At 37.5% G+C, this 21,648-nt stretch overlaps 2 protein-coding genes and 1 long non-coding RNA gene across 7 annotated transcripts in view; 1 reads left to right on the top strand and 2 right to left on the bottom strand.

The window, feature by feature from the left end:
* The window catches only part of LOC306997106 (uncharacterized protein), a 417,445-nt gene that overhangs the window by 386,731 nt on the left and 9,066 nt on the right, over window positions 1-21,648 (top strand). For 2 of the 4 annotated variants that reach the window (XM_079610197.1, XM_079610195.1), the window contains exons 1-2: window positions 10,435-10,637; window positions 11,822-12,070. Coding sequence is in view for 2 of the 4 variants with exons in the window: in XM_079610198.1 (XP_079466324.1) it covers window positions 11,986-12,070; window positions 18,094-19,034 (1,026 nt within the window). In the remaining 2 variants the exon portion in view is untranslated. Of the gene's footprint in view, window positions 1-10,434; window positions 10,638-11,821; window positions 12,071-18,093; window positions 21,566-21,648 lie in introns of those variants that run through there. The other 2 variants (XM_079610198.1, XM_079610199.1) reach the window with 2 other exon arrangements.
* LOC306996873 lies at window positions 817-5,340 on the bottom strand. The gene is made up of 3 exons (XR_013797193.1): window positions 5,062-5,340; window positions 2,785-3,659; window positions 817-2,624 (listed from the first exon to the last, which is right to left on the bottom strand). It is a non-coding gene; the product is annotated as an uncharacterized lncRNA (long non-coding RNA).
* LOC306996879 (uncharacterized protein) lies at window positions 6,811-9,570 on the bottom strand. Of its 2 annotated transcripts, none has more exons than XM_079609792.1 (2): window positions 9,496-9,570; window positions 6,811-8,132 (listed from the first exon to the last, which is right to left on the bottom strand). In XM_079609792.1, the coding sequence occupies exons 1-2, from the start codon at window positions 9,515-9,517 to the stop codon at window positions 7,054-7,056; spliced, it is 1,101 nt and encodes a 366-aa protein (XP_079465918.1). In that variant the 5' UTR covers window positions 9,518-9,570; the 3' UTR covers window positions 6,811-7,053. The 2 variants fall into 2 exon arrangements, with proteins under 2 accessions (XP_079465918.1, XP_079465919.1); XM_079609793.1 differs by lacking the exon at window positions 9,496-9,570 and adding an exon at window positions 9,293-9,306.

Here is a 21,648-nt window from a genome sequence, read left to right as displayed (position 1 = left end):
CTTTGTGCCTAAACTCGGACCCCACCTGCCGTCACACTGATTACCAATGGACATATGCTATGAGCCAGAAGTCCAAGTGTGGAGATTTTCTACGTTTATCTATGTCTTTGGCCATATAGGCGTAAGTTACGGGTGGGACATGTCCCTATACCACTTTTCCCAGGGTCGATATTGTCCCCACCATTTTTTTGCAAAATCTCGCAGCACAAATGTACCAAATAGAAAGAAACATCTCCATTTGATTAGCAATTCGGTCGTTTGTGTTAAAAAAACTTCAAACTAGTGAGAGATCATGTGTGTAGTGACTGTGGGAAGAGCTTCAAAATTAAAAAAAAGCATTCTCTATCATAGAAAATGTTGTAAGATGATGTTACAGTCGTCTTTTAAAGACATGAGTGATCCAGAACCATCCAGAAAAAAACATGAAGATACTGAGGAACAAACAGTTTGGTGTCCATTCTTGATTCTTCATTGTTGACGACACTAAAAAAGTATGTTCTACGTACTACGTTGGCCATGTTGTTATTATCATGTGACCTACTAGTGTCCCTCATGGGACAGTAAAGTGTCCATTAGATGCACACTTCAGAATCTCACCATAAAGTAGTGGGTCATCCGGGTACTTTTGCCTGCTCTTTTAAGAGTACTGTGAATTCAGATTGGGTATCCAGATGTTCCAGTTTGATTCGATTTCGATTCACAAGCTCTCAATTCGATTCGAGTAAATGAATATAGATTTAATACAAATCCTATATATTTTTTAAAAGAGCAGTGAACATAAGTTTACAAGTGGTTAATTAATCAAAAGAAATGAAGAGCCACAGACTTGTATATTAAACTCTTTTTATTTTAGGTACATTAAAAACTCAATATTTCAAAAGCATGTACAATAAATAGACAGGATTTTGATGCAAGATGAAAAATGTATGCTGAAAAATTGGACAAGTCAGAACAGCCGCATGCCTTGATCAAACAGGATCAGGTTATTTTATGTTTAATATAAAACAAACATCAAATCTGACAGCATTATATTGATATAATGAGCACACGGGTAATAATGATATGTATTGCAGGAAGACAAAAAAATAACATTGCAATGTCCAGTAATCAATTATTCCAAATTACAATATTGTTAGTCCAGAGATTATTCGCATCAGTGATTCGCATAAAAGTTGTGTGTTCTTTAATGATCGAGTGGTTGAATTTTTACTAAGTTTGACTAACTTTAATTTCAAGCTTCTAATCCGCCCACTTATAGTTTCTGGTTACACTTTATTTCGATAGTTCACTTTAGACATAGGCTACTGACTATAAGTAACTTTTCAACTACATGCCAACTAACTCTCATTAGAGTATTAGTAGAGTATAGTACACTGTTAGGTTAGGTGTTAGGGTTCGGGTTAGGAGAACAAGTTGATTTGTAGTTGCCAAGTTACGTATAGTCAGTATAATGTCTGTTTGGGGACCAACAAAATAAAGTGTTATCAGATATTAAGCAGAGTCTACTAATCCTCTAATGACAGTTAGTTGACATGTAGTTGCAAAGTTACTTATAGTCAGTATAATGTCTAAAGTGGACTATAAAAATAAAGTGTTACCTAGTTTCTTTTGTCCCATTAAAATCAAAGGTGTTCATCAGTTATTCTATTTTTATTTATTTTTAAACAGAAATGACCAAATTGCTAATCAAATGGAGATGTTTCTTTCTACATTCGTGATGCGAGATGTTTCAAAAAAATGCTGGGGACAATATCGACCCTGGGAAAAGTGAACATGTCCCACACGTAACTAGTTCACCAGCCGTCTCTTCCTAAGGTATCTTGTAAAATAAGACGGATTAGACAAAAAAAAAAAAAAAAAATTCAGACTAGATCAAAAAGTTCGTCGAGACAAACTTTAAGTTGGCTTGAGAAAGTTTGGATCAGAAAGTTTAAAGAAGTTTAAATTAGTTTAAACTTTAAACTACTTTAACATTTCTAGTCCAAACTTTCTCAAGTCAACTAAGGCTATGTTTACACGTAAACAATCTGAAGAGAAAACACAAAAGTGGCGTTGTGTTATCACTTTTTATTCTGCGTTTAGACGAGCGTTATGAGGGGGAAATCTGCGTGCATATGGTGACGCAAAAGTGTGTGTGTGAGATTGGATGTAGTGTGCACTCCAGGCGGCTAGGTGGCGATGTGAAGCACTGAAAGTGAAAGAGCCGCTGACACAGTTTTTCATGTTTAATACGGTAAAGCTGCTGCTTTAACCCTCGGTGCTCTTCGCGTGTTGCTCAGATTTTTTTTTTTTGTCAATGAAATTAATGCTATATTTTAGTTTGATAATGTTTTGTTATTTTCCTGTACTGGTGCATGCATGCCTGTGACGTAAACGCGTACGCGACGCCTTCACTGTCAAGCAGACTTTTGCGTTTTTACCGTTTTTACGGGAACGCGATGGTGGAGCGTTTTTAAGATTTCCACTCTGGAGGGTGGTTTCACTTTTTTGCGTTTTTAAGCCCCAAATACGCCGTCGCCGTGTAAACGAAAGGCACATCCGATAAAATATTTCAGCCCGATCTCCTCCCAAGGCGTCATATACTGACGCTTTTGACATATCGTCTACATCCAACGCACATGGCACTCTTTAGCGTCAATATGAGACGCAGATAGATATAGCGCCTCCTAGTGGTCTAACCCTAACCCTACCCCAGACCTAAACCCAACCAAAACAGAACAAAGCTCTGTGCGTGTCATATTGACGCTAAAGGGTGCCATGTGCGTTGGATGTAGACGAAATGGCAAAAGTGTCAGTATATGACGCCCTAGGATGAGAATGCGTTGAATATTTTTTACGTTTTCACCCGCGAGTGTTCTCGTGTAAACAGGGCCTTAAAATTTAGTAAAGAATCAAGAATGGACACCAAACTGTTGGTTCCTCAGTCCCTTCATGTTTTATTCTGGATGGTTCTGGATCACTCATGTCTTTAAAAGACGACTGTAACATCATCTTACAACATTTTCTATGATAGAGAATGCTTTTTTTATGTTTGAAGCTCTTCCCACACTGAGTGCACTGGTACGGCATATCTCCAACATGAACCCGCTGATGTTCTTTCAGGTTTCCAGAATGGGAAAAACTCTGGTCACAGGATGAGCACTTGTAAGGTTTTTCTCCAGTGTGAGTTTTTTGGTGCTGTCTCAGTTGATCAGCTCTAGTAAAGCTCTTCCCACAGTCACAACACACATGATCTTTCACTTCATTATGTGTTTTCTGGTGCTGCTTACAATGATCCAGCCGTGAAAAACTCTTTCCACAGAGAGAACACACATAAGGCTTCTCATCTGAATGAACTCTCTGATGGCGCTTTAGATCTGATGATGAAATAAACTTTTTCCCACACTGATCACAGTTGAATGGCTTTTCTCCAGAGTGACAGAGAAGATGTTTACTGAGAGCTGTTGTACGATTGAAACTCTTTCCACACTGAGTGCATGTATACGGTTTCTCTCCGGTGTGAATCCTCATGTGTTTGTTAAGGTCTCCTTTTCGTGTAAAACTCTTTCCACACTGAGAGCAGGTGTGCGTCTTTTTGGGTTTTGTTCGAATGTTAAAGTTAAAACATTCTTCTTCCACTTCATTCAGTTCTTGTCTTTGCCGTTTCACTTCCATCCAATCTAAAATAAAAAAAACATGATATGGTAAAAATAAGCTCAAAAGAACTCTGATTTAATAGCAGAAAGCAACAGAGAATGAGAGATTAATTCATTACAAGTGATATCCACCCTTCTCCTATACGCCCCATGACACTATGCATGAATTGTGGCTGTAACTTCCATTAAATTGTAAACAATCAGCGAAAGGTTTGTCTCTATGAACGCAATAAGCATTTACAAAAACTGGGTACAATGAGATGACATTATTCTACTCAACCTTCATCCATCGAACATTTAAAAGCCAATTTAACAGTATAAAAGCATTAGCAAATGACTCCAACAGACCACGAATAACCCCAAAAGTAGGCAGCTAAATAAATGATCACGGTAAGATAATGTTTCTTTTCATTCGGTATCGATAATTATAAATAAGAATAATAACCTTCTTTTAAACGCAGACCAATAGAAAAAAAGCTTTGAATGTAACCACTGTATTTTTAATTTACCCAATTAATTAAGGTAATTCGAGTTTTTTTTTTGAGAAATTTTAGTTTTAACAGTCAAACACAAAATAAAATTTAAACAAACAACATCTTTCTTATAAATTATGTGAAGATTAACGTGTTGCTTGTCTCCTGAGGCCACAAGAGGACGCAATGAGCAAAATATCAATATAACGCATTCAATTGCTTATTTAAAGCCTGCCTACAAAAATAGTGCATAAAGTTTAAACTAACATTTATAAATCAAATATAATTTCGTAAATAACTTAAACGATTTTAATTAATACATTTTAATTAATAAAAAGAGCCGAAGCACCGATCACACAGATTGCACTTAAAAACATATTAGATGCAGTGGAATGAATGAAAAAATGAAAGAAAAAAACATATTTTCTAAAAGTTATACCTCTTTTAACTTTACATGGCTTGATTATTTCCGCAGCAATATTACGGACGCGTTAAACATCACATAATAAATGTCATTAATATGTAACATATGTTGTCTTGATTAATGTTCATTAACTGGAACATTGGGTGTTAATATTTCAAAGGGCTTTTGTCATTTAACAGACAATATAGAAACATTTGAAAGTGAAACCAAAAACCGCATTAAAATACAAAGCGTTACGTTACTATCCTGACGTCTGAAAATAAAAGATGAAGAACATTTGACAGCTCATTCAGTCAAACTGACGGATGAGGATTATTTGTAGAGCAAATTTATAATGCAACCTAGGTTGCAGAGCAATCTTTCCCAAACCGGAAGTGCCACCCATAAAACGCATTTGGCTCGCCAGGAATAAGGTGGATGATGTTGTGATCTTTTAGATGCATTTCTGTATCATTTATCATCAATAAACTGCGTATAATTTCACTGCTACCAAAGTAATCATAATGAAGAATCAAGAATGGACACCAACCTGTTTGTTCCTCAGTATCTTCATGTTTTATTCTGTATGGTTCTGGATCACTCATGTCTTCAATCTCCTCCTTAGTAAACTCCATCTTTAAGCACTTAAACACTCGCGGATTAATGCCGAACTATGTAGATTAGGAACATCTCTTACATGCAGACTGAAATATACGGCATCCGGCGTCGAAAATAGCCCGCAATCGTCTTTTATTTGTATGTGGTTAACATTAATAACGTTCATCTCGAACTGTTCGCGATTCTCTCTCTCTTCTGCGCATGCTCAGTTAGTGCGTGCATTGTTGTCATGGCTTCTTAAAGGGGCCGCGTATTTTATAAATCACATCGCTGCACTAGTTTAGTAAGCGATTAATACGCTATCATCGTAAAAATCAGGCAAGCTAGTCACCTCTACTCTACGTTAAAATTAGTGTTATTTTTCTGCTTTACATGCTAATTAGGGTGTCTTCATTTTACTCTTATTTCATCATTGCTTTGGCTGACAGCAAATTTAACACGATATTATTTTACTTTGTATTATTCCTGTTTTAATAAAAACACAGAGTGAATCTCTTGTCATAATATCTATGTTTCCATCCAAAGTTGCTAATTTAACTAACAAAATTGTTATATTGCATAAAAACTTTTCGGAATAAAACACAAATTTCCATCCAGCATGCGAAGAGAATAAATTCCTCACTACCTGATAAACAAGCGCCAAATATCACTAAGAAAAAATAAATTTGCTGCAATAGGAGAGGCAACGGTGGGCCTGTTTTCATATACATTCCCAAAAATGCACATACAAATAAAGGAGTCAAGTCACTTTTATGTCTATCGCATTTTATACAGATTGTATGAAAACAGGTTCACAGTGATAAACCGGAAAATAAGGGGGGAATCATGGACTTCCATAGTAGAAAAACAAAACTATGGAAGTCAAGTTTCCCACACTCTTCAAAATATCTTCCTTGGTGTTCAACAGAACAAAGACACTTTTCCAGGTTTGGAACAACTTGAGGATGAGTAAATGATGAGAGCATTTTTGTTTTTGGGTGAACTGTCCCTTTAAGATCCCTTAATAGCTTCAGAAGCTGTTCTTTTAGTAGCCTGGTGTGTTGCAAACCTTTTCTTTAAACAACTTTATATAGTTTTATACAATGAGTTGACATGATTCTACTCAACCTTCATCCATCAAACATTTAAAAGCCAATTTAACAGTATAAAAGCATTAAAAACATTACTCCAACAGACCACGAATAACCCCAAAAGTAGGCAGCTAAATAAGGTAAACAACAAGTAATTTTACCAGTCAAACAAAAAATAAAATTTAAACTTTCTTATATATTATGTGAAGATTAACGTTCTGCTTGTCTCCTGAGGCCACAATTAGGGCTGTAAACGATTAATCGAATCCAAAATAAAGTTTGTGTTTACATAATATATGAGTGTGTATTGTGTATAATTATTTTGTATATATAAATACACACACATGCATGTATATATTTGAGAAATATTTGCATTTATATACTGCATATATATTTGTATATATGGTATATAAAAAAAATATATTTTATACAAAATATAAAATTTTAAAATATAAAATTATATTTAATAAAATATTTATAAAATAAATATTTTATATTTATATTATATATAAATATAACTATTTTATATTTAAATAACACATTTTTCTTAAATATATACATGAATGTGTGTGTATTTATATACATACAAAATAATTGTACACAATACACACACATATATTATGTAACTTTTATTTTGGATTTGATTAATCGTGATTAATCGTTTACAGCCCTAGACGCAATGAGCAAAATATCAATATAATGCATTAAATTGCTTATTTAAAGCAATGAAATGACATGCCTGCCTACAAAAATAGTGCATAAAGTTTAAACTAACATTTATAAATCAAATATAAATGAACTTTTTCAATTTAGCATGCCGCTGATGACACTGCAGTGCACACTGAACCCTTTCATCAATATTTCAACTTTCGACAATGCTTTTTAACGTGGACCGTTAGACTGCTTGGGTGGCTGAATGTCCTCCCACACCGAGTGCACTGAGGCTTCTCTCCGGTGTGATTTCTTTGGTGCAATTTCAGCTGGAAAGATGTAGTGAAGCTCCTCCCACAGTCCAAACACACGTGATCTTTCTCACCGGTGTGTGTTTTCTGGTGCAGTTTAAAACCGTCCAGCCGTGAAAAACTCTTCCCACAGAGAGAACACACATGAGGCTTCTCGTCCGAATGAACTTTCAGGTGTGATTTTAGATGTGGTGACGAAATAAAATCTTTGCCACACTGATCACACTTGAATGGTCGTTCTCCAGAGTGAATGCGCAGATGATGAGTGAGAGTAGATGCGCCGGTGAAACTCTTCCCACACTGAGTGCATGTATACGGTTTCTCTCCGGTGTGAATCCTCATGTGTTTGCGAAGGTGTCCTTTTTGTTTGAATCTCTTTCCACACTGAGGACAGGTGTGCGGTTTCTCTCCAGTGTGAACTCGCAAGTGATCCTCAAGTTTGCTTCTGTGTGAGAAACTCTTTCCACACTCCGGGCAAGTGAAAAGTGTTTCTCCGTGGTGAATTCGTATGTGACTATTAAGGTGTTCCTTTACTTCAAAAGTCTTTTCACAGTGACGGCATGAGTGCAGGTTCTCATGAACTCTTAGGTGTCTCTTAAGTCTGTTACTAAGTATGAAACTCTTTCCACATTGAGTGCATGAGTACGGTTTCTCTCCAGTGTGAACTCTCAAGTGAACCTCGAGTTTGCTTCTATGTGCGAAAGTCTTTCCACACTGCGGGCAAGTGAAAGGCGTTCCTACAAGGGGAATTTTGATATGACTATTAAGGCGTTTCTTTACTTCGAAACTCTTTTGACATTGACGGTGTGGGAAAGACTTTTTGGCTTTTGTTCTTCGAGTTACTTTTCTTGAGACCTTTTCTTCAGTCGCTGCGTGATTTGGTGATTCTCCTCCAGTTGAAAGACTCTGAGGTTTCTGGCACTCCTCCTCTCCATTCAGTTCTTCACTTTCCTCTTTCACCTCCATCAGATCTACAAGAAATAACATATGATTGAAAATCAAATCAAGACAGAGAAGAGTTTTTGGATAACTGCAAACTATGATCTTTGTGTGATGCAAAGGTATAAAAGATTTTAAAAAAATCTGTGAAAATGAAAAATAATAATAAAAAGAAAAGAAAAATGAATATATGTTTGTATAACTATAACAATATTCCTGGTTTTAGATAGTCCTTTGTCAGTAATTATTTTGTATTATCACCCTTACACAAATTAAGGCCTTAAATCAGAGCAGAAAGTCTTCAATTCATAAAGTCATGGCATTAAATGTTGCATGCATTGCAAAACAAAACAAAAATACCCAAAAAATATTCCTCAGTATTTTGTCCTATATATTTTCCTATACACATAATATCGAAACATCTTTAAACTGAGATTTACTTGAGATGCAAATGTAAAATAAAGTCTTGAACAAAATGAAGTTAATTTATGCCTAAAACAATAACAGATGCGTCTCTCTCAAAGAGTTATAAAAGCTTCCTTATGAAATACATGAATTATCTGAGCCCATTGGAATAAATTCTTGTCTTGTTTTAATCATAAACTCACTTAATTGTGATCAATTTCACAGAAATCAAGACTTTTTGTATTTGCAGTAAATGCATCTTGATTTAAGAATCTTTATACATTTGCACTCGGAAAACAAAGACAAAAAAACTGAGGAAAAACATCACTTTTCTTCTGTGTGATCAGAGGATGTAGTGAAAGATATTTTAATATTCTAGTTTTTGAGAGCAGACAGAGGTTATTAAAGCTAATTTTGCTTTATAAAATGATTCAAAAAGTGATAAATATCAACATGTTAAAAATGTGTTTCTACATTTAGAGCCCATATTGACATGTTGTTTTCCCTTCAATTGATTCCTTACATTTTCTTTACTTGGTTTTTAAAAAGGTCTTAAATTAACTTCATAAAACCTGCAGAACCACTAAAACAAATGTTCTTGTCTTTCATGAAATGTCATTTTATTCTACATTTAAAACATATTATTTTACTCACATGAATAGCCTACAAACCAAAACAAATATACACTGGAAATAAAAAAAATAAAATAAAAACTGGATTATACAAACTATACAGATTTAGTTTTTCAACAAAACAAATACATTGGTTGTCTTCATTAAACAATTACCTCAACTTTTTCATTGTATGTTAATGTAATGAATGTTGTTAAAATAAGAATACAGATTCCTCTGCAATAGAAACATATCATTGGTAATTTAAGTTAACTAAACATGTTTACCGTTAAAAATAAATCATCCAGACACACAGCTATCGCATATTTTAGTCATTTTCAGAAGATACGTCAGTTACAAACAAAGAAATTAAACTCACACGATACTCCGCCGTGAAGCATATCCCTCTTACTGTCGTAAACATCTGCCGTAACGAGCCTGCATGTGTCGCATCGAGGAGAAAATGTGTTACTCGCTTGTCTTCCTCAAGGTGGCGCTAAACGCCTCGGAGACGCGGGTCACAGACAAATAAAGCTTCAAAAAAGGTGTTTAACAAAAAAACAAAAACAAAAAAAACACTTCCGAAATACTAATGAACACAGCACATTACCACAGCACCACTAAATGTAAAAAAAAAAAAAAAAAATGGCTATAGGCCTACTCATTAGTTTATTAAAGTATTATGGAAACTCCACAAGAATAGATGCGAATTCAGAAAGGAATCAGCAATAGATCTAACAATTGTTTCAAATACATTAGAAGGAATAATAAATTGGGAAGTATTAAAGAAATGTATAGTGGAGATGATTTTCCTAAGTAAAATTTTAAATAATGAGATGGGAAGGAGGGAAAACGAGGACAATGGAAGTTTGAGAAAGCTAATTGGGGAAAATACAAAATTATGTGTGAGGATGGAATGGAAATGATCAAGAATAACGAAGGGAGAAATATTGCAAGGATAAATAAAGCATTATTTTCAGTGATCACAGAATGCTTATTATTATTAATATTGAGATGAAAATAGTTGTTTGCTAAATAATAAACTAACAGATGAATTACAGAAGAAAGGAGAACAGCATTTAACTTTAATGAAGCTTTTGAATCCAGTAAGAGTATTAATGCAATATTAATACAATACAATTGTAATACTCTTATATACAATTAATACAATTCTGAATTGAACACGATTAATTGAAAGAATAGGCTATAGTTAGACCTAAAAGGTGTTTTTTTTTCTGATCTGGGAAGAGAGGGAAAAGAGTTTCTGATCCATAACTCACAGTAGATGGCGGTAATTCTCTGTTTAAGAATGCAAGCCTCCAATAAAAAAAGAAGAGGAAGATGAAGAAGAAGAAGATCGCGGTGCTGCTGAACGTTTGAAGTCCAGTTCAAGTTGCTAATAATTAACGAGGCTATAGAAGAGTTTGAATGAAAGACAGTTGTGGAGTATTTTCGCTGGATGCTGGCTATTTTCAGTCTACATGTTGCCTTTTTTTTACAGTCTATGGTTGACAGACACAGGTAAGAGACGTTTTTCCCCCCTACACATTATCTGTTGTTTATTGCACGGTGGCGCCTTGCTATCCACATTAATTTTTTTCCACTCAATTATGTCGTAATAACGAGATGTTATGTCGTTTTAACGACACCTTTTCTGGTAATAACTAGATATTATGTCGTTAAAACGACATAACATAGGCCTATAGACAATTTGTGGATATGCAATAAAACAGTTACTCCCACCCACCCACTAACTTTGAGTTTAATCGCTGTTATAGGCTCATTATGAGGAGTCCTTTATAATTATATTATAATATTCTTCCTTATAAGCGGTCCATGGCCACAAAAAGTTTGAGAAAATTTGGTTTCTAGATGATTTTAGGCTATCTGTGAACATCAGTAAATCACAACAATCTGTAATGGGCACTGCCATACACGTTTTTTTTATGAATATGCTATATAGATATGCTATATAAATTCTCAAATGTGAATTAAGGCATATTACACGTCACTGTACAAAACAGGTCCTTGTTACGAGAAAATATGTTGTTTTAATGAGAAAAATGTTTAATTTTACAAAAGATCTCGTTTTTAAGAGAAAAGATGTCGTTTTAACCACATAACATTGTTATTACGAGAAAATTTAGTTTTAACGACATAACATCTAGTTATTACTTGAAAAGATGCAGTTAAAACGACATAACATCTCAATATTACGAGAAAAGATGTTGTTTTAACGAGATAACATCTAGTTATTATGAGAAAATAAAATTATTCTTTATTACGATATAATTGAATGGAAAAACAATGTATGTGGCAGCAATGCAACCGTAATATTGTGTATGAATATGAAATCATGGGCGATTCATCAACTTGCAAACACTTTCACAAGAATCGACTCAAAAGAACGATGCTTCGAATCGCTGATTCAGTCGCGACATAAAACAGCTGAAATGTTCACGTGGAAAGCGTTTCTACGCTTAGTTGAAATATTCATTTAGATATTTTAATGTGTCGATTTCTCCATATTTAATATCCTGTGTTACAGATGAGGTTGTTTCTTATAGGTCTGTTTTATATGATAATACTAGTATACAAACTTGTCAAAACACTGTATTTCTAACAGGAAATATGCTCACCTCACTTACAAGTAATTAAAGTAGTTCAGTATATTCTATTTAGTAACGTATCTTTGATTTGTCCAGATCTGGTCCTGTGGGCGTCAGTATCACACAGTGATCACAGTTCACACCTGCAGTGAAGCCCCTCCCACAACAATTCACCAATAAATACTGGGAATATTCCCATCATCCTACAAGAGAAGGACAAACTCCAGGAGTAGCAGCTGAAATCTGTGTGACTGTTAAAGATGGAGTTTATTAAAGAGGAGATTGAAGACATGAGGGATCCAGAACCATCCAGAATAAAACATGAAGATGCTGAGCAACAAACAGGTTGGTGTTCATTCTTGATTCTTCATTATCTGTTGAGAAAAATTAAGGTAACAAAGCTTCAGCTCAACACATTGGATGATAAATGATACAGAAAATGCATCTAAATGGTCAAAGGTCATTCCATGTCAAATCAACCAAATTTCAGAAACTCCCCTAGTGCAAATGTTTGATTTTGTTAATATTATTTTCTGAAGAAAGACAAACAAAAATAGTGATGAGAGCCAAAATATGAAATGTCACAGATATATATTGACTGAGTGTCTAGGGGAATATATATTTAAAAAAAAAAGGGTGTAATAAAATGAAATAAAGATAGGCAGTGGTAATGGAATCCCAGCTACGGATCACTCCGGTCGATAATCAAACAAATACACAAAACTAAGCAGACAAAGTATTACATTTATTAAGGAATAACAAGCGAAATGGAGAGCATCTCTTCAGGGTGTCCAAAGGCCAAAATAACAAACAAAACAAATATAAAAAGAAAAGAGGAGAAATTAAATAACCTAATCCAATAACAAAATAAAATCCATTTAACTTGCCTAACTCCTCCACAGAAAACAGAGCTCAATAGTAGGGATGTAACGATATTCAAACCGAACCGAAAAATCGCGATACACCACCTACGGTTCGAACCGCGATACTCTCATTTCGAACCGAAAGCGCCCCGCCCCCTACTTCCCCGCCCAGCTCTCACTTCACCTTATGTCACAAAACTATTTTTTCTGACATTTGATTACATTTTAATTAGTAGCCTACACTTGTAACAACTAATGAAAGCTGTATTTTTTACTAAATATACACTAACTTTTGATTTCCAAGTGCATGGCACGTTATATTTGGTGATCGATCACCCTTGGCAGTTAGGACTGCAGTGTTTCCCACACATAGACTAATTCGTGGGCGGTGCGCCACAGAATCAACACAGTCCGCTACATATTACGTTTTTTGGCGGTCGCCAAAGCACATTTTTATCCCGCCAAAGCCTTATTTGATCGGTGAGTGATGTAGATGATGACAGACTGCTGCGCTTGTGACAGGGCGCATGTTACTGAAAGTTCGAGAGAGAGAGAGAGAGAGAGAGCCCGGCCGCGCGCGCACTCTCACCATCTTAACTGTCTTGCACTCCCTCCCTCGCGCATATTAATCAAAATCTTGAATTGACACGATGGTAAAAGGTCGGAAGACCGAAGCTTCACGTGGAGCATTGGAAGATTTTTTTCCTGAATTACCGGTGTGTATTGTGCTAAAAAAAACGTTGCCTTATCTTCTCTGAAAAGCGTTCCGCACATTCAGCTGAGACAAACATGCACACTTTCAATAAACCTAAAACCTATCCAGTGATTAAATGTTTACTGTGTTGACACAAATCTTGTGCAATGTCCTAAACTGACGGGATAATCACACACAGCGTACACGTCCGCTAATGACTCCTCCGATTCGCGCACTAATGACTCATTTGAACCGATTCCATTTAATGAATGGTTAAAACAACTGATCTATCCAACAACTCACCAGACGTCTGAATCGGTAATACTTTACAATAAAGTTCAATTTATTAAACTCTAGTTAATTACATTTAGTTAACATTAACTATTAATAAACTGCACTTCTACAGCATTAATCTTTGTTAATGTTAATTTGACCATTTACTAGTAGCCTTAGTAAAATATTCAGTATTCAGGTCAAGTTACAAGGCTACTAGTCACTTCGAAAAAAGACGTGCTAGCTGTGAGGTGTTTTGATAAAGTTCAAGACCGCGAGTATGCCATCTCACGCATCCCCTGCCGATTGGTGGAGTCAGGTAAGTGTTGCACAGCACACTCAGACCCCACTTTGGGCCGCTATGCAGTCCAAGTTGGGTTCCTGCCCTCCATCTCACTGCCCCACTGCGGATACGTCTGTGGTCCCCCTGGCTCTGTCCCCGGGAGCCGTTTGAGGGTCGAGCGTATCAGTACAAATTCCTTCCCTTCGGGCTGTACCTCAGCCAGTTGGGGCTTCGTGGTCAACTGGGAAAAGTGCAAGCTCGCCACCATGCAGAGGGCCATTGCCCTGGGTTAACAATGAATGTAGGAAAGTGATGAAGGATAGAAATCGGCCAATTGTATTTGTATTTGAATTGCATCGGCCAGGTCTGCTTATTTTGCACAGATAATTGACAACAATCAGAATAACCCAAGACAATTGTTTAATTCTATTAACAAACTACTCAAATGTAACAGTTATTCAACTGTTCCAGCTTCAACTCACCTCTGTAATAAGTTGCTTGATTTTTTTCATAACATTCGTAAATGTAATGGGTCTCATTCATGAAACATTCGTAAATATACGAGTAAATATGTGAGTGATTTGCTCGTAGAGAGTCCTTCCCGAAAACTCTTCTCCTGTTTCACAAATACTTCGTAAACGTCAGTTGTGATAGTGAAACGTGTGTGTGTGTGTGTGTGTGTGTGTGTGTTAATGAATTCCAATCAGTCGTAAATGGGATGCGCGTGCACGCTCATTCTCAATTACCATAAATCCCGCCCATTAAATCCGACTGACAACTATATATGGGCATCATAATACGACACCAAATGAAGGATTTCAACATGTCTTCTCAAAAGCGAATGAAAAAGAACAATTTCTCAGATGCAGAAATTAAAGTTTTATTATCAGAAGTTCATTCAAAACGCCACATTTTATTTTCAAGCATAGCCTACATAGTGGCGTATCATGTAATAAAAAAAATGATGCTTGGCAGCATATTACAGATGCAGTTAATGGAGTTTCATCTGTTAATCGAACAGTCCCAGAAGTGAAAAGAAAATGGCTCGACTGCAAAAAAACGAATTAGTTCACTTCAAAAAAATATAGCCCAGCCCTATTGAAAGCAATTAATTATTTGATTAAAGTGTTCCGTTTGCAGATGCTATTACTGGTTCTCATAATAAAAGTAAAAAGAAAAAACATAATTACTATATATAATGTTTTTTCAAAATGCTGTGTAAGTATGTACCCGATTAAGGTGAATTAAAATGCAGCCTTATTAATGAGCAAAACGTTCGGATGTTAAACGCACTATTTACGCGTGGCTGGGAGCAGGTGTAGATTTCTTTCGTACCAACTAACATTTGGAAAATACGAACATTTTAATGAATCCGAAAAATTACGCCAGAACCACTTTACACACGATTTACACAAAAATTCGTTCTGCTCGTGTTTCATGAATGAGACCCATTATCTCTACTCTGCCTTCATCTCTTCCTCCCTCAATCACTTCTGAATTTACCGGTACCTTTCTCTCAAACTTTTCCACATTGGACTTTCATTCTCTTTGTAATGAGGTTTCGAAAATGAAAGCTGCCACTTCCATAGTTGATCCTGTACCAACCTGTCTGTTCTAATCATGCTTTGCTATTTTTTGTCCTGCTGTATTGAATGTTATAAATGATTCTTTGTGCACTGGTGTGGTGCCGGCAACATTTATAACTGCTGCTCTGACCCCTGTACCCCCCAAAAAAGAGACAAATGTTGACAACCTTAATCATTTTCGTGCCATTTCCAATATTCCATTTCTCGCCACAATTATGGAGCGAATTGTTGCTACTCAATTGCACTCCCATCTAGCTGCAAATAATCTATGAGCCCCTTCAATCGGGATTCCGTAAACGTAACAGCACTGAAACAGCATTAGTTAAGGTTACGAATGACTTGTTAATCGCTTCTGATTGTGGCTGATTCTTGATCTTAGTGCCACTTTCGACACTGTTGATCATACTATTTTACTTACTCGGTTAGAATCTGTCTTTGGTGTTTCTGATACTGCACTAAGCTGGTTTAAGTCATATTTAGTCCTATCCGAAAGCAGTTTGTCACTAATGGGCGGTTGCAGGTCTGATATTGGTGTAGTGCAATCTGGTATTCCTCAAGGTTCAATCTTGGGCCCTATACTTTTTAACAACTACATTTATCCTCTTGGTCAACTTTAAGATCACTTGGTCTCAGTTTTCACTTTTATGCAGATGACACCCAGGTTTATATACATTCAAAACCTGATGTTAATGTGGCTGTGTTCTTTCTTTCTCTATGTATTTTAGTAGCGTGCGGAGCCAGGTCAGTGGCTCTGCGCAGGTCTCTGAAAGCTTCCGAGTCAGGTCCAGACTCGTCCATAGAGCAGAGAAGTTTGGCCTGAAAACCCTGGAGGACAGCCATGTATAGAAGTATAGGCTCGGCCAGCAAGAGCTGAAGTAGTGCGGCAAGGTTTAGACGGGTGGGTCACTTTAGCTTTCCATCCCATAGCGGTGGGCGGGCAAAGGTGCATGGCCACTGCTTCCTCGAGGGGGGGATTTTCTCATATCTCTTCTCCTCAGTGCCGTCGACAGTCAAGAACGCAGAGGAGGTGGAGGATTTGAGACGAACTGAATGCGGCGCTTTCCACAACTTCGTTAGCTCGTCGTGTACCTCCGGAAAGAAAGGAGCAGGCCTCTACCGAGGGGCCTGTCGGCGCCCTTGCAGGAACCACTCATCCAACCTGCTTCACGTGGGTTCCTTCGACGGCCTTCGTGAGCAAGTGGAAAAGCTCTCACGCCACTGGTGCTGGCTTGAGTTGAGGGTGCGGGGTTGGTTATGGAGCCCGTCCATCCCTCCCATTAGGATGCAGCAAGGGAAAGGCTGTCATGCTTCTCTTCCTCCTCGTCTGATCCCCCAAAGGAGACGAGACCGGCTGCTTGCTGAGAGGGGCGCTGGTCCGCCTCTGTGAACAGGACAGTTGAATGAAACGGAGTTTGACTCGCCTCGGTAAGATTTAAATAACATTGAAGCCAATACGTTTTGTTTTGGATGTACATTGTACATTTTATAAGCGTATTTTCGCTTAAAAAAAAAAAGAAAAGAAAAAGGATTTAACGTTATGCCCGACTGTGCCTGACAAAAGTATTTTAAATTAAATGCATGCAGTCTGAAGAAGAGAGCCACCATGGACCCCTTTCTGCAAAAGAAGCAGACGTGCACCCCACAACAGGCGAATGCCCTCTGTGAGTCAGTATTGCAGATGCTGATCTATGATATGAGGCCGCTCTCCATGGTCGATGGTGCTGGGTTTCAACAAATGATAGCCCAGTTCAATCCAGACTACATCCTGCCATCCATTTAATAATTGTTCGATTAGTCGACTAATCGTTTCAATAGTCGGTGACTAGTCGACTATTAAAATAGTCGTTAGTTGCACCCCTATGCAACAACGCCTTGGAAACTTGCTCTTTTAGATAGTGAGTCGTAGCGGCGTACACACTAAATGCTTAAAAGGATATATGCGCGCCCGTTGGCACAGCAGGACAGCTGAAGGTGGCGTCCTCAGAACTGTTTAGCAGCCTTTTTAACGGCAGCGGTGAAGGCTTGTCAAAACCCGGAGGTCAGCAAAGTGAAACTTGCTGAAGGAGATTAAATCTGAATTCTATGGCGAAAATGGGACCTTATATAACCATAAGCCACGCCCATTCTGGTGGGCTCTGACGCGCCCTGGGAGCGAAGCGCCCCGATTAGTTCGCGCGCTCTTGCAGTTGCCGCAGCGCAGCCAGTGAGCGCGCTAGACACTCAGCTGTATGTCTGCTGTGCAGCTGCACTGCGTTTTTAAAAATTTGGCTTCAATATTATTGAGAAAAGGAGTTTTCCCATAGCGTAAGCTAACTTATGCAATATGAGAGACCCCTCGAAAGGGAACAGTGAATTACACAGTCAATATACATTCATGACATTTATTATTTTGGCTTTCTTCTTTTATGTATTTCTTTCACCAATTTTTTTTTAAATCAACATTAAGCCAGGGGCCTCTGGTTGAGTTGACATGGAATTACTTTATAGTCTTGAATAGCTTTTGTCATCTAATTTTTAAACAGATTAACAAGAGAATGTTTTGTTAACAAGAGAATGACAGAACTAAACTTTGGCACATCAAAGATCTGATACTTGATACTCTGTTGCTTTCTTCTTTTAAATCCGAATACAATTGAACGTATTTTAATAACATAATATTTTTATTTTAGACTGGATGGAGATTAAACCCCAAACACATGAATTGAATGAAGCAGAGGAGGAACAGCAGAGCATCAAAGCTAATAAAATGCACACATGCCCTCAGTGTGGAAAGAGCTTCAGACAAAAAGGACACCTTAAAACACACATAAGAATTCATACTGGAGAGAAACCATTTACCTGTGATCAGTGTGGTAAAGATTTTATTTCGTCATCACATCTAATCAAACACTTGAAAGTTCATGCAGATGAGAAGCCTTATGTGTGTTCTCTCTGTGGAAAGAGTTTTTCACGACTTGATCATTTTAAACTGCACCAGAAAACACACAATGAAGTGAGAGATCATGTGTGTTGTGACTGTGGGAAGAGCTTCACTAGAGTTGACCAACTGAGACAGCACCAAAGTTTTCATACCGGAGAAAATCGTTACAAGTGCTCATATTGTGACAAGAGTTTCAATCGGTTGGAGCACCTAAAATCACATGAGCGAGTTCATACTGGAGAGAAGCCATATCAGTGTACTCATTGTGGAAAGAATTTTAGAGATGCAACCGGTTTAAAAAGTCATCTGCGCATTCACTCTGGAGAAAAACCTTTTAACTGTGATCAGTGTGGTAAAGAGTTTATTTCGTCATCAAATCTAAATCAACACCTGAAAGTTCATTCAGACGAGAAGCCTTATGTGTGTTCGTTCTGTGGAAAGAGTTTTTCACGACTGGATCATTTTAAGCTGCATCAGAAAATACATAATGAAGTGAGAGATCATTTGTGTTGTGACTGTGGGAAGAGCTTTACTAGAGCTGACAATCTGAATCGTCACCAAAGAATTCATAGTGGAGAAAATCCTTACAAGTGCTCATATTGTGACAAGAGTTTCACTCGGTCCAGATCTCTGAAATCACACGAGCGAGTTCACACTGGAGAGAAGACCGTACAACTTCCCTTTATGTGAGAAGAGTTTTGAAAGTGTATCAAGCCTTCACATTTCACAAGTGAGCAAAACTAGAAAGACTTGAGATTTGAATCTTCACCAGTCAAGAAGGGGGGAGGGGGGAATGTCAGGGTTTAGTTCTGTTTTGTCTTTGTTTTCATTTTGTTCACCTTCTGTTTGCTCATCTTCAGTTGACCCAGCTTTCCCATGTGGTTCTTTGTTTCATCTCATTAACCTGTTGCTCCATAACTATCTCAATTAGTTCCTCGTTTGGTCTTGTGTAGATATGTGTATATCAGTGGGGATTTCTTTAAGACTGCAGGGTTAGGGTCAGGTGGCAAAAATTAATGGTCAAATATGTACATTTTATTGACTAAAAATGTGTTAGAAGAACACGTTCATCTCAAGGACGAGTTCGTTCAGAATCAGCTACATATAGCAGGTCGGCTGACACGATTTCCTTCTCATACATTCCCATAGCGTCACAGTGCATTTCCCTGTTGAAGCCCAGTGTCCATTGACTTCAATGGGGCTGCTTTGAACAGTTTTTTTCAGTGCTTTGAAACTAGAATATTGGATAAATGTTGCGATTATGTCCAGCCCACGGACCTCCCAGAATGGAGGATTGGGCTGGCCTGGACTCCGGCTTCTGCGTGATGATTGGAGGGTCTGTCGAAAGACTGCATCTCTTTTTGATTGACAGCGATTTTGTACTATTAAAGTTGCTGACGCTGGAGCTATTCAAGCTCAGTCCCATCGTGGATTTTGCAAGTGTAGTCGAAAGACAAACTGCTGCACACTATTTCTTGGTATTTGCTTGGCAAAATTGCTAGTCAATTTTCATCATACATGAGGGGGGGCATTTTCAGATTTTGATTAAAGATTACGAAGCCAAATTTTTTTTTTGAACGATCAATTTAGGCAAACAAAGTAAATATGGTACATTTTGATATCATGTGGACTTTAAAGGTACAATATGTAACAATTTGTAATAAAATATCCAAAAATCACTTGCGCAATATTATATATTTCCTGCAGTTGTGTACTTACAATATCCCAAAAGTTCCCAAAGATTTTTAATTTCTGCGAAATTCCTATTTTAAATAATTGGCCGTCCCGGAAAAACTGTTAACTTGACTGCAGACTTTGGGTGAAAAAGCAGAACTAAAACGAGGATCAATATCAGCATAGCGTTTTCAAGATGCCGAGAGCTCCACGTCCGCGACTAACTTGGACTTGACAGAGCTCTTGCATGTACTTTATTAGACAAGCGAGCAAATGTACATAAAACTAATCAATGTTATATAGTTCAACATGATGAAATGTTAGAATATGATCTGTATGTTATTCTGATGTTGATATAGTTTACTGCTAGTCTCATATAGCCAACAAACTAACACATAGAATAGGCTAGCATTTTAACTTTCAACACACACAAATGCTGTTTATTGTGATAGTAGAGCAAGTAAAACAGCGCTGCGTTACCTCACAAGCTTCATTCGTCTAATAAACTGACCTGTGTGAGCACTAATACAGCACTTGCGTTCGGTAGAATGAAATCTTCTCATTCCTTTATATCCGCGGGACTCGCGTGTGGCGCTGATATCTGTCTCTTATTAGCAATAGGTGCAAATCCTGCTGGAAAATGAACGAAGCATGAATTGCTCTGAAAATGTCCTGGTAGAGGGCTGCGTTGACTCTGGATTTAATAAAGCACAGTGGACCAAAGTCCTCTTTTTCTGATGAGAGCAAATTTAGCATCTCATTTGGAAATCGCGGCCCCAGAGTCCGGAGGAAGAGAGGAGAGGCACACAATCCAAGATGCTTGAAGTCCAGTGTAAAGTTTCCACAGTCAGTGATGGTTTGGAGTGCCTGTGTTTTCTGAGGTCCATGGTCAACGCAGCCGTCTACCAGGAAGTTTTAGAGCACTTCCTGCTGCTGACCAACTTTATGGAGATGCAGATTTAATTTTCCAACAGGACTTGGCACCTGCACACTGTGCCAAAGCCACCAGTACCTGGTTTAAGGACCATGGTATCCCTGTTCTTAATTGGCCAACAAACTCGCCTGACCTTAACCCTATAGAAAATCTATGGGGTATTGTGAAGAGGAAGATGTGATACACCAGACCCAACAATTCAGAAGAGCTGAAGGCCACTATCAGAGCAACCTGGGCTCTCATAACACCTGAGCAGTGCCACAGACTGACCGACTCCATCACGCCGCATTGCTGCAGTCATTCAGGCAAAAGGAGCCGCAACTAAGTATTGAGTGCTGTACATGCTCATACTTTTCATGTTCAAACCTTTCAGTTGGCCAGCATTTCTAAAAATCCTTATTTTGTATTGGTCTTAAGTAATATTCTAATTTTCTGAGATACTGAATTTGGGATTTTCATTAGTTGTCAGTTATAATCATCAAAATGAAAAGAAATAAACATTTGAAATATATCAGTCTGTGTGTAATAAATGAATATAATATACAAGTTTCACTTTTTGAATGGATTTACTGAATTAAATCAACTTTTTCATGATATTCTAATTATATGACCAGCACCTGTATCAGAGAGCTGCACGGGTCCGATTTTGTAAATCCGCACCCGCCCGTACCCGCAGTGCTTAAAACCGCATCCGAC

Source organism: Phoxinus phoxinus (assembly GCF_949152265.1).
Source record: "Phoxinus phoxinus genome assembly, chromosome: 4".
Classification (NCBI taxonomy): Eukaryota; Metazoa; Chordata; class Actinopteri; order Cypriniformes; family Leuciscidae; genus Phoxinus; species Phoxinus phoxinus.
This window is presented reverse-complemented; position numbering and strand designations above follow the sequence as displayed.